The 14145-nt window shown below is 46.1% G+C and overlaps 1 protein-coding gene across 9 annotated transcripts in view; it reads right to left on the reverse strand.

Moving 5' to 3' along the window:
• Positions 1-14145, reverse strand: part of LOC123746729 (putative neural-cadherin 2) — a 256472-nt gene that overhangs the window by 74181 nt on the left and 168146 nt on the right. For all 9 annotated transcript variants that reach the window (XM_069316740.1, XM_045728469.2, XM_069316744.1 and 6 more), the window contains 3 exons: positions 10023-10142; positions 4405-4520; positions 2495-2659 (listed from right to left, as the gene is read on the reverse strand). In XM_069316740.1, coding sequence (XP_069172841.1) covers positions 2495-2659; positions 4405-4520; positions 10023-10142 — 401 coding nt within the window. The remainder of the gene's footprint in view (positions 1-2494; positions 2660-4404; positions 4521-10022; positions 10143-14145) is intronic.

The raw sequence follows: 14145 nt of genomic DNA on the forward strand, positions 1-14145 counted from the left end.
GATACCTTTCTCCAAGGCTTTCTCTAAAATACCACAACTAAGGCTCCACAGCCTTAGTTGTGGCCAGTTACATTGTGCCTCTGATGTATTGTGTGCGTAAGTACGTGTGTTTGTGCATTTAGTACCTTAGATGTGCTCTGCGGGGTCGAGCTCAGCTCGAATCCGTATATATCAAACAGTTATTCATGAAATAGGTACCTGACTAACTCCCAGGTACCTATTTACTGCTAGGTAACAGGGGCATCAGTGTGAAAGAAACTGTCCATCGTTTCTCGCCGGCACCCGGGATCGAACCCGGGACCACAGGATCCCGGGTTCTGTATAGGAGAATATTTCAGGAACTGTTTCAACAGCTAATATTATACCAGGGTCTGCCTTATGTGTTCATTCTCCCTGCTGGAGATTGTCCTCATTAGTGTATATAGCTTGAGGCATCTCCTAGACATCCCATCCTCTTATTAATTCTCTTGGGTTGTTGGTGGGGGGGGGGGGGGGTTAGTAGTACAGGAGGGGTGACATGCCGGTGTTGGATAGAAAGTGAGTTTGTGGTTGAGACCGACTGGTGGGAGAATGATATATGGGAGATAACTAGGCTATCTTAAAAAGACAACCAGAAAACATAATAGCCTACTCATCCACAATTGACATATAATATACCAAGGTCTTCTTGGATATCTTGTTACCGGAGTCCTCAGGTCACTTTTTGGTCGCCTCTACAGGTGTCAGTTACAATGGAGAAGTACCGCTTGTGACGAGTGGTTGAGTGCCAGGAAGTTAATGAGTAGAGAAGAGCTGTGGAGTAGCGAGAGGCTGAGGTGGTGACGGATTAGTGGCAGAGGGGCAACTGAGAAGAAAAGATGAGAGCAACAAGAGAGAGGGGAAGGGGGCTGGGGAGCATGTTGGGGCTAAGGGAGCGGCGGTGAATATAGAGGCAGAGGGGAGGAGAATGAGAGGGGAGTGTCTGGGGGGAGTGGGTGAGAGGGGAGTGTCTGGGGGGAGTGGGTGAGAGGGGAGTGTCTGGGGGACAACACAGGAGAGGCTCGGGCACCAAGGGTTTGAGAGACGCTGGTGAGTTGGGGCTGAAGCATCAGGTGGGGAGGGCTGAGGGCTAAGGAACAGAGGGAGCAGCAGATGGGGGCTAAATGGGAGAGGTTGGTTGAGGGATAGGAGCTGTCTGAGGGATAGAGGGGAAGAGATAAACAGAGCATAGTGAGAGGAAGAGGGGAAGACGGCAGAAGGGACCTGATGCACACGCGCGCGCGCACACACACAACCTGTGTGTGTATTTACTAAAAGTGTCTGCAGAATCGAGCTATTAGCTCTTGGATCCCGCCTTTCTAACCATTCTATTTTTCCAGTGTGTGTGTGTACTCACCTAATTGTGCTTGCGGGAGTTGAGCTTATAGGCTCTTTGGTACCGCCTCTCAACCGTCAATCAACTGGTGTACAGGTTCCTGAGCCTACTGGGCTCTATCATATCTACACTTGAAACTGTGTATGGAGTCAGCCTCCACCACATCACTGCCTAATGCATTCCATTTGTTAACTACTCTGACACTGAATAAGTTCTTTCTTATGTCTCTATGGCTCATTTGGGTACTCAATTTCCTCCTTGTACCCTAGTACGTGTGCCCCTTGTGTTAAATTGAATTTATCTACCCTATCAATTCCTCTCAATCTTGTATGTGGTGATCATGTAAGGATGGTGATCGTGTGCGTGCGTGCGTGTGTGTTACCTAAACAAACCTATCTCTGATAGCGTACTCAAATGCATATCAGTTGCTATCATAGTCAGAACCGACGTCTCACAAAGGAAAATTAAATCGCCTTGGGTCTGTAGATATGTGGAAACCTTACTGCACGAGTCAGTGAATTTTCGCCACGTAAATCGTGATAAAGAATGAAAGGCCATTTGGATCTGACTGGCAGTTTTATGTCTGAAAGGATTTACATTACATTTAAGATTTTTTCTCAATCACCATTTTGTCCAGCGAACCTTCACTCTGCTTTTCTATGTATTATACCATTTGCGTCTGTGGATTGAATCAATTGTGATGGCAAGTATTGGTTGTGGTGTAGCCGTGTCACACAACATGCAGTGCTTAGAACATTGGTGCGTTGCTTTCATATGACATTGGATTTTGTTTTAATTTGTTTTTACAATTAGACAAAAAATGTGTCTGGAAGCAGTTGTTGTTGTTGACAAATGCAAAGAGACAGTCCTGCCACAGGCACAGGGCTGTCAGTCACACTAACACGAGGCCCTGCCCCCCCACACAGACAGGGCTGTCAGACACACATACACGGGGTCCTGCCCCCACACACAGACAGGGCTGTCAGTCACACATACACGGGGTCCTGCCCCACACACAGACAGGGCTGTCAGACACACATACACGGGGTCCTGCCCCCCCCCCCCACACACACACACAGACAGGACTGTCACACTATCAGCACCACTGTAGTGGGATGATACTTGTAGTGAAGTACTAACCGTAAGGATAGTCTTGGGGAGGTGTCTGTCGTCCTCCTCTGTGATCTGCGTCTCGTGGAGCGACCTGGGGAAGGCGGGGGCGTGGTCGTTCTGGTCGACGACCCGCACCACGACCCGCGCCTCGCTCCGCCCCGCACCTGTCGTCGCCTCCACCACCAGGTCGTGCTGCTCCACATCAACCCAAAAGGAAGACAAGTTATTACAAATATTGACTCTACAGAACGTCCCCAGTTACATATATTGACCGGACCACACACTGGAAGATGAAGGGACGACGACGTTTCGGTCCGTCCTGGGCCATTCTCAAGTCACAATCGACTTGAGAATGGTCCAGGACGGACCGAAACGTCGTCGTCCCTTCACCTTCTAGTGTGTGGTCTGGTCAACATACGTCAGCCACGTTATTGTGACGCATCGCCTGCAGTTACATATACTGAAACAAACATATACGTTAATGCTGTAGGATTGTGTTTACGAGTATAGGGCGAGTCAAAATAATGCCGTTAAATTCATTATTCACCGTTATCTTGAGATGACTTCGGGGCTTAGCGTCCCCACGGCCCGGTCCTCGACCAGGCCTCCTTTTTGTTACACCCCCCCCCCCAGGAAGCAGCCCGTAGCAGCTGTCTAACTCCCAGGTACCTATTTACTGCTAGGGTGAACAAGAGCATCAGGGAGAAAGAAAATCTGCCCATTTGTTTCGCCTCCACCGGGGATCGAACCAGGAACTTCAGGACTACGAATCCCGAGCGCTGTCTACTCAGCCTTCAGACTTAACAACAAACAGTTTTAACAGCAGCGTGGTGACCCGGGGACAGATTCACGAAGCAGTTACACAAGTACTTACGAACCTGAACATTTTTCCTCAATCTTTGACGGCTTTGGTTACATTTATTAAACAGTTTACAAGCATAAAAACTTGCCAATCAACTGATGTTATTGTTATAAACAGCCTCCTGGTGCTTCGGAGCTCATTAACTGTTTAATAATTGTAAACAAAGCCGCCAAAGATTGAGAAAAGATGTACAGGTTCGTAAGTGCCTCCGTAACTGCTTCGTGAATCTGGTCCCCGGTTCCCCAGGCACCCACCAACGACCACACTCACATTAAGCGTCTATAAAGTACCTGAATATCGTATATATTAACTTCCCATTTACTGATAATAACAGGAATTGTGGTAACTTTTCCCGGTGAATTATCATGTCGTAGGGAATTTTTTTTTTCCCCCCACGAAGAAATGTAATTTGGTTTTTAATATTTATCTACGAGAACGTTACATAATCTTTGCATATTGGATTGAAAAAGAAAATGTAAACACTAAAGAATTATATTATGAAATGGCTACGTTAATTGCTTTATGACATCTCGAGCAGTCGACGCAACAATCATATCGTTTTGTAACTAATGAAAGTTTTGCTCTGAATATTACATTTTATGTTATGTTGATATATTTAGTAACGTACAGTGCTGAAGGTGATATTGTTGACGTATTTGAGCAGTTTTCTAGCAATCACTGCAAAGTTATATTACGTAATAACACTACAATATTATGTAACCATTCAGCGCAGCTCTACAAGGGCAGATATCTTTTACGTCGTGAACATTGCATAAACTTAATTTTACATTCATGATCTAAATAGATAACATTGTTTACATGCATCGTTGAACGTATTTTGAATCCTAGGAAGAACAGCAGCACATAAAATACACAGGGGGGAAAAAGTACGAACATGTTATTTGTCGACTGGTGGTGGTGGTCGAAACTTGAGTGACCTACAAGTGACGCGAAAGAACAAATCCACAAGGGCCGTGACGAGGATTCGAACCTGCGTCCGGGAGCATCCCAGACACTGCCTTAATCGACTGAGCTACGACACCTGCAATAAGGTACGTGAGTACAAGTGACTCACCTGCTCCTGCTGTTCGAAGTCAAGTGGGTGAGTAAGTGTGAGTCGTCCACTTGTACTGTCTAGCGAGAAGAGTCCTCCTTCATTTCCTTCCTTAATCTTGAACTCCAGAGGCTCGCCTGGGTCAGGAGGAGCAAGAGAGGCCAAGATTAGGAGGAGACGGGAAAGATAATTAATAAGAACATAAGAACAAAGATAACTGCAGAAGGCCTATTGGCCCATACGAGGCAGCGCCTATCTATAACCACCCAATCCCACTCATATACTTGTCCAACCCGCGCCCGAAACAATCGAGGGACCCCACCTCGGGTCACCTTAATGGAAGGAACGGTGAGTGGAGGAGCATTGTGGGTGATGGGGAAATCTTTTAATGGAGTTGATTGTTCTCTGGTGATGGAGATTTGTGAGACTGTAAAGTGCTTCGCGTAAAGATTGATAATGAGGTGGTATTAGCCTCGAGTCTGAATAATCTTAAGTGATGACGCAAAGTTCAGGAGAGTGTCGGATAAGGTCTCCAGGAAGAGTTCGAGTCCCCAATTTCTCGCATAACCCCTTTAACCCTATCCTCTCCATCCCCTGATTGACTGATAATGAAGATTAAGCCACCCATAAGGTGGCACGGGCATGAATAGCCCGTAAGTGGTGGCCCTTTTGAGCCATTACCAGTATCAATAGATGATACTGGAGATCTGTGGAGGTGCGACTGCACCCTGCGTGACGGGAGATGTCTCCCGTCTATCCCCTTGGTCTTTAACCCTTTCTCTCTCCCCCCCGTCCCTTCTCAGCCCCCTTCCCCCCTCCCTCATCCCCCTCCCTAGGTACTCCCACCTCCCTCACCACCTCTCAGAAAATGTTTTAAGAAGGACTGAAGTGTGTGTGCCTCTTGTGCCCTCTTTGTCACCTCTCCCCTCTTCCCTCTCTATCACCTGGTCCCCCCTTCATCCTCTCCCTCTACCTCCTCCCCTTCTTTACTCACACTTCCCCCTCTTCCCCTCCTGCCAGAAAATATATTACACAAAATTGCACGGGTAAACTTTATACTCTACGAACATTTCATCTCAGTTTCATTTCAGACTATGCCACTCTCTGGGCGGTGTTGGGTTACTATATTCTTGAAGCATTTACCACTGGCCTACCCCAACCATCCTCTTCCCTTCCCCATTTACCCTACAAATTTCGGCGAGCCTTGCCCTAAAGGACCCGAGGCCAGATTCACGAAGCAGTTACGCAAGCACTTACGAACGTGTACATCTTTCCTCAATCTTTGACGGCTTTGGTTATATTTATTAAACAGTTTACAAGCGTGAAAACTTGCCAATCAACTGTTGTTATTGTTATAAACAGCCTCCTGGTGCTTCCGAGCTCATTAACTGTTTAATAATTGTAAACAAAGCCGCCAAAGATTAAGATGTACAGGTTCGTAAGTACTGACGTAACTGCTTCGTGAATCTGGCCCCAGCTTCCAACTTATGATAGTCACGGAAAAACTCTTCTAGTATAGATGTAATCAACACAATGTTAGTAAATTAAACGGAATACCCGAATAGCGAGGGAACGACGAAGCTACTCTAATGTACACGACACAAAGGTCATGGTTGCCAAAGCGCTTGCACGCACTGTGGTCAAAGGGAGTCGTCGTTCACGTGTACGACTTGAAAAAAAAATCGTAATTCAAACAAATGATGTTTGGTCGAGTCGTCCTCCATGACGACCATTGGGAGAGCTTTGTCGCTGCCTCCTCCTTCCTCCTCTTTTGATAACGGAACAAAAACGTTCCAAGTTAGCACAAAGGGGACAACTTTGCCAGGAGGGGTCATAACAAAGGTGGTAGAACAGAGTTGTTCTTTATAGAGTTGCCCGTCCTGCATGCTTTTGTGCGCCCCCTCCGTCCCAGACTATGGCTGTTGACACGCAGCTGATGGTGAAGGTGGGAGCTTTCATGGCGCCAGCTTGTGGTGACGCCAGCTTGGACCATGTCAACATGTGATGTCAACTTAATGGCAGGGACAGTGAGAAGAGACGAACTCAAGCAAAGGCGCGCTCGCGAGAGAGAGGAGAGAGAGAGAGAGAGAGAATGGGGGTGGGGGCGAACAGCCAAGCAAACACTCTCACCAGTCGTATACTGGACCTTCATCACAGGCATATCCCTTACCGGCAGTATGAGACCAAGCCCACAGATCAGCCTTAGCTTGGATATAGCTGCCGGATGGCAGCCGAGGCCAAAAACAAGGCCTGGAGGAGCTTTAAAAGGCATCCCGCGGCTCATAAACATTCAGACAACCTTGTCGTATAATGAAAGAAGCTTAAAAGTGGGCTATATCTGATGGGAATTCGAAACTAAGAAACTTGCATCTAGAAGGGTTGGATCCAAAGTCTGGTGGTCTCTGGTGAAGGATCGACAGGGATACTCATCTGAGGACACAATCCCGCCTCTAAACAGAGAGGATGGTACTGTGGCAACCAGCAAAAGGCTGATCTACTTGCTGCCAAGATGCAGGTCCCTGATCCTGAACGTCAGCCTCCACATCTTGCCCCAAGCACTGTGTCTAGGTTAACTGAAGTTGTTATACAGCAGCTTAAGTTTTCCATCTCCTTAACACGCTAGACACAAGCAAAGCTGTGGGGCCAGATAAGGTCAGTCCAAGACTACTACGTTGCTGCGCTGACCTGTTGGCTCCACCTCTTCCAACTCTGCCTAGTTCAAGGGGTGTGGCCCTCCATATTGGAAGAAGGCAGACGTTGTTCCAGTACACAACAAGAGCCGCTCAGTAGTTAGTAACTACAGACCAGTGTCTCTGCTCTCCATTACTCGTAAGATCCTGGAATCATTACTCGCTCAGCAAATGATAATTTTTGATCAACGGCTAATATAGGATCGACAGTATGGTTTTAGACAAGGCCGATCTGCTGCTGATCTCCCTAAACTCTCCACAGTGTGGCATCAGTCACTGGACGAGTTCAAGATCAGCTGTGTTGTTGCTCTAGATATAGCAGAAGCCTTTGATCGGGTCTAGCACTTTGGTTTAGTAGTGAAGCTTCAAGTACTAGGCATCTTAGGCTACATCTTAGAGATAATACAAGACTACTTTCAAGAACTAATAATAGTCTTTTCTAAGACTGCTCGAGTAGCTGTTCCTTGTGCTCCTGGAGGATTATCAACGTAACATGTCGTATCCACATGCAGGCGATGAGTCACAATAACGTGGCTAAAAGTATATTGATCGACTTGAGAATGGTCCAGGACGGACCGAAACGTCGTCGTCCCTTCACCTTCTAGTGTGTGGTCTGGCCAACATTAACGTAACGTTGCTTTACGCCTTCAAATTACACTCTACAGCTTGGAACAGTAATGAAGCTTTTGATAATTATAATATTTGTCCTTTAGTTTGCTGATGAGATATTTAATTAACTAACGAGTGGACTCATTTTCTGGCAGAGGGCGTATTTGTGTAGAGGTTATATAGAGCAGCTCTCGTCCCTGTGAGAGGTTATATAGAGCAGTCTCGCCCCAGTGAGAGGTTATATAGAGCAGCTCTCGCCCCAGTGAGAGGTTATATAGAGCAGCTCTCGTCCCTGTGAGAGGTTATATAGAGCAGCTCTCGTCCCAGTGAGAGGTTATATAGAGCAGCTCTCGTCCCAGTGAGAGGTTATATAGAGCAGCTCTCGTCCCTGTGAGAGGTTATATAGAGCAGTCACGCCCCAGTGAGAGGTTATATAGAGCAGCTCTCGTCCCAGTGAGAGGTTATATAGAGCAGTCTCGCCCCAGTGAGAGGTTATATAGAGCAGCTCTCGTCCCAGTGAGAGGTTATATAGAGCAGCTCTCGTCCCAGTGAGAGGTTATATAGAGCAGCTCTCGTCCCAGTGAGAGGTTATATAGAGCAGCTCTCGTCCCAGTGAGAGGTTATATAGAGCAGCTCTCGTCCCAGTGAGAGGTTATATAGAGCAGCTCTCGTCCCAGTGAGAGGTTATATAGAGCAGTCACGCCCCAGTGAGAGGTTATATAGAGCAGCTCTCGTCCCAGTGAGAGGTTATATAGAGCAGCTCTCGTCCCAGTGAGAGGTTATATAGAGCAGCTCTCGTCCCAGTGAGAGGTTATATAGAGCAGCTCTCGTCCCAGTGAGAGGTTATATAGAGCAGCTCTCGCCCCAGTGAGAGGTTATATAGAGCAGCTCTCGTCCCAGTGAGATGTTATATAGAGCAGTCTCGTCCCAGTGAGAGGTTATATAGAGCAGTCTCGTCCCAGTGAGAGGTTATATAGAGCAGTCACGCCCCAGTGAGAGGTTATATAGAGCAGTCGCGCCCCAGTGAGAGGTTATATAGAGCAGCTCTCGTCCCTGTGAGAGGTTATATAGAGCAGCTCTCGCCCCAGTGAGAGGTTATATAGAGCAGCTCTCGCCCCAGTGAGAGGTTATATAGAGCAGCTCTCGTCCCAGTGAGAGGTTATATAGAGCAGCTCTCGCCCCAGTGAGAGGTTATATAGAGCAGCTCTCGTCCCAGTGAGAGGTTATATAGAGCAGCTCTCGTCCCAGTGAGAGGTTATATAGAGCAGCTCTCGTCCCAGTGAGAGGTTATATAGAGCAGCTCTCGTCCCTGTGAGAGGTTATATAGAGCAGCTCTCGCCCCAGTGAGAGGTTATATAGAGCAGCTCTCGTCCCAGTGAGAGGTTATATAGAGCAGCTCTCGTCCCTGTGAGAGGTTATATAGAGCAGTCTCGCCCCAGTGAGAGGTTATATAGAGCAGCTCTCGTCCCTGTGAGAGGTTATATAGAGCAGCTCTCGTCCCAGTGAGAGGTTATATAGAGCAGCTCTCGTCCCTGTGAGAGGTTATATAGAGCAGCTCTCGTCCCAGTGAGAGGTTATATAGAGCAGCTCTCGTCCCTGTGAGAGGTTATATAGAGCAGCTCTCGTCCCAGTGAGAGGTTATATAGAGCAGTCACGCCCCAGTGAGAGGTTATATAGAGCAGCTCTCGTCCCAGTGAGAGGTTATATAGAGCAGCTCTCGTCCCAGTGAGAGGTTATATAGAGCAGCTCTCGTCCCAGTGAGAGGTTATATAGAGCAGCTCTCGTCCCAGTGAGAGGTTATATAGAGCAGCTCTCGTCCCAGTGAGAGGTTATATAGAGCAGCTCTCGTCCCAGTGAGAGGTTATATAGAGCAGCTCTCGTCCCAGTGAGAGGTTATATAGAGCAGCTCTCGTCCCAGTGAGAGGTTATATAGAGCAGCTCTCGTCCCAGTGAGAGGTTATATAGAGCAGCTCTCGTCCCAGTGAGAGGTTATATAGAGCAGCTCTCGTCCCTGTGAGAGGTTATATAGAGCAGTCACGCCCCAGTGAGAGGTTATAAGTTTAATTCTGCTACCCAACAGGTTGCCTGGATGCGTCCTAGCGGGAGTTTTCATGGATACATTCTAGCAGCAGTTTACTTTCACACATACCAACAGAAGTTTACCCTGATCCATCCCATTGGCAGTTTTCCCTAATATATTCCAGTGAAAGAGTGCCACCTGGATGCATCCTAGCGGAAGTTTACAAAGATCCATCAGCGGAAGGTAACCTGGATGTAGTCTAGCAGGAGTCTACAAAGTTATTTTGCTGTGATAAAATAACTTGCGTCGTCATCACTCACCTGGAGTCTGGACTCTGGCTGTCAGCTGCAGGAGGAGGTCCGGGCAAGTGTTCTCATGCACTTCTGTCACGTACTGCGAGGGTTCGAACTCCACCGGTCCACTCCCGACCAGTTTGGTCACTGTAAACAAACAATAAAATACAAACTGAGGAGATAATTCACATGTTCTAGAATCTAGATATTTAATTTTTTCCTGTATATATGACTTAACGAAATCAACCAATTTTCACATACACACGAGGAAAAAAAGCACATCTTGAGGTTATCTTGAGATGATTTCGGGGCTTTAGTGTCCCCGCGGCCCGGTCCTCGACCATGCCTCCACCCCCAGGAAGCAGCCCGTGACAGCTGACTAACACCCAGGTACCTATTTTACTGCTAGGTAACAGGGAGCATAGGGATGAAAGAAACTCTGCCCATTGTTTCTCAGCCGGCGCCTGGGATCGAACCCGGGACCACAGGATCACAAGTCCAGCGTGCTGTCCGCTCGGCTCCGATCCTGACTAAGGACAAAATGAAATATAGGTAAAATTTTATCATTGACATTTATCTATATTACCCAAAAACGTGGGTACCTTATATGTCGAGTTATATATACACATTACTGGACACTGTACATTAGATGTACAGGTTATATATATATTGAGTACAATAACAGAGCAGCGTTACTCAGTAGTGATAATGGTTCTCTTCCGAACCCTTGTACTTCTCTTGCCTGTATCCACTACGTAATAGCAAGACAGTACTCGAGACCCTCAGCCAACTATACTGACACGACGGTATATACATACAGCTAACGCAATCATCTGTAGAACTTATCTACCTTCTCGTGGCTTAATATTATCATCCTGATGTCGACGGTAGATCTCTAACACTCCCTCACTGGCGTCGACAAGTCACCATCTTCCACGGGTCGTAGTTCACAAGAGAGTGGATCCCCCGCCAAACACACACCGAAACCTAAGACGTTGGTACAACGTTCGAACAAGTTTTAACAACATCCTAACTAGTTATAACAACCAGTATAGCAAGTTGTAACAACGTTCTAATACGTCATAAACACGTTAAGCCAAGATATAACAACTTTATTTCAAGTTGTAACAAGCGGAAAATAGAGACAGTTTCGGTTTGTGTTTTACAGGGTATCACCTCGTCACAACTCCGCCCTACGGCTGGTCACACAACTAGGCCGTGTCGACAGGGAGGAAGTGTGTATAGAGTACTGCCCTGCTCAGGTTCTGACCTGTACTCATTGCCTCGCCCGGTGATTCTGATTGGCCAACAGATTTCCCGCCACCGGACGAGCCACGCCGTGTGGGGGTCGTTAACAACCTGAATGGTTGTTAAGTCGTTCCTCCTGTAACATTTAGTATGAAAGCATTACTCTTTAAGTACCACTACTTGTACTCCTGATGCGACGCGATAACACGATAAAAAGAAACTTCCTGTAACAATTATCAGAGAACTAATTAATGTGTGAGCTAACGAACGAAAGATTATTACAACTAATAAATATTTAATTATGTACATATTTTTTTTACGAAATCACACACACAGTTGCGTTATAAACTAGTTAGAGCGAAAATTATCAATGTTTGTGGAAATTTTTTGTGTGGACGTAAATGAGTCAGTAAATCTAATAGAGTTTGGCTTAATAATTCCCAGAATCAGATATTTGCACCGTCACTGTTGACAACATGAAACTATATTATATATATATATATATATATATATATATATATATATATATATATATATATATATATATATATATATATATATATATATATATATATATATATTCTTGACCCCTGAAGGATTCGAACCCTGTCTGCCAGGGCCTCCATGCCCTCTGGCGTGTCCAGTACTATAACCACTCAGCCATCGGACTCTACAAAAACACTGGAAAATGGTCGACTCTTTAACCTAATACCCGAGAGCTCTAGCGATAATTTTGTGCACATATTTCAATCCAATCACTTCATGTTGCTGGGGCCGCTCTATAGGGGTGGAATATTGTTGCACTCAATGTTGTTGCACTCAAACAGCCTCATTCACACCTGGAGACATTGCTGACCTGGAGAGCGTGCAAAGGCCTTTGCTCTCAGAATCCACTCAATAAAACATGGAATTTATTGTGACCACTTTAAATGTTTTAAATATATTATCTAGAGGTTAAGAGAGATAATTTAAACTTGGAGAATATCAGAGTGACTGGTTCTAAATCTGCATCCGGAAATAACTCATAACCGGACAAGACGGCATTGTAGACCCATTAGAAAGGTGAGGGGCAATGGGCACAGTGAGAACTTTATCAACATTAATGACCAAAGACCTTTCAACACTCATCATATGAGGAAAATAACTTACCGACCTCTCACAGTGTTCATGAGAGTCTTTGATAAACACCTCCGAAGGATACCTGATCAACCAGGCTGTGATCCTTCATGTAGAGTCCGATTACACGCAAACATGCGTGCTCATACATGTTTGCGAGCATATATGAATATATAACTTTGGTAATATAGGATTTTATCTCAAGTGAGATTTTTACCAATGAGATACAGGGTATATAAAAAAGTAATATAAAATGCTTTTGAAGGTCCACTGTGGTTGGCGCAGGAGTTGTGGTGTAACTTTTGACTAAAACAGACGCGGTTGTGTAATTTCCGCTTGCCTGTAAACCGATTAACTTTGTGCTAAAACAAAGGACAAATGGGTTAACAAATATTCACTCCGTTTTTCATTTGCTGGGATTAACTTTATGCCATGTCCTCCATACTTTGTTGCTGGCAGGCAGGCAGGCAGGCAGGCAGGCAGGCAGGCAGGCAGGCAGGCAGGCAGGCAGGCAGGCAGGTAAACAGGCAGGCAGGCAGGCAGGTAAACAGGCAGGCAGGCAGGCAGGTAAACAGGCAGGCAGGCAGGCAGGTAAACAAGTAGGCAGGCAAGGCAGGCAGGTAAACAAGCAGGCAGGCAGGTAAGCAGGCAAGCAGACAGGCTTACACGCTAGCAAGCGTGCAGGCAAGCAGGCAGGCAAGCAGGCAGGGAGGCAGGCAGGCAGGTAGGCAGGCAGGCAGGCAGGCAAACACAGGCAGGCAGGCAAACACAGGCAGGCAGGCAGGCAAACACAGGCAGGCAAAAACAGGCAGGCAGGCAAACACAGGCAGGCAGGCAAACACAGGCAGGCAGGCAAACACAGGCAGGCAGGCAGGCAAACACAGGCAGGCAGGCAGGCAGGCAGGCAGGCAGGCAGGCAGGCAGGCTTACACGCAAGCAAGCGTGCGGGCAGGCAAGCCAGATAATCAGGCAGGAAGTCTGTCAGAGTCAACAACACACATTAATATAATCTCATTTAATGTGTAGCACACTGCTAAGAGAGGCACTGGAAGGATGCAAATATTATAGTGAATTTGGCACTTGACTGTTGAGTAATTACTTGCTGCTCGAGGCAGTTGACGCCATTAAGTTCTTGGTAATAGTTCAATGTTTTGAGAGATAAGAAACATGGCGCATTTAGCAGATATTTTCCTCCACTTTATTGTAACTTCAGTAAACTGGGGAAAATTATATTGGCGATACATCTGTTTCTGATAGTTGACTGAGTTATCTTATTACATATACAGCACACAAACATGTACACTTCTCTTCTTGGTAACATGTAGCATTGTTTTATTCTCCTGATTCCTCTTACATGAACAGTCTAAATTGTAACATTCTTTTTTATTTAATAAACTTTTATGGACTACTGGGTGAGATAATTTGTAACTAATTGGAACACTTACCTGTACTAAGAATTGTTCTACACATTCTTGGGTGACTATATTTGCATGTTCCATTTAGTTCTTCAAGATATCCCATGTTTACATATACCTAAGTTTATAATATGGGCAGGTTTTGTCTAGTTCTTTGTCTCTTCTTGGCCTGACTCCATTGAACCAGATTGAACCTTGGTGTCAGGTTCAATTTCTTTGCAAACCTTTGAGGGCTCTAAGCAAGCGCTTAGAGTCTTCTTAGAGTGTGTTTCCCCGTTCTCTATGGGACCTTTTTTCCAGAACAATGGGCAGAGTTTCTTTCACCCTATGCCCCCTGTTACCTAGCAGTAAAATAGGTACCTGGGTGTTAG

Source organism: Procambarus clarkii, chromosome 85, assembly GCF_040958095.1.
Source record: "Procambarus clarkii isolate CNS0578487 chromosome 85, FALCON_Pclarkii_2.0, whole genome shotgun sequence".
Taxonomy (NCBI): Eukaryota; Metazoa; Arthropoda; class Malacostraca; order Decapoda; family Cambaridae; genus Procambarus; species Procambarus clarkii.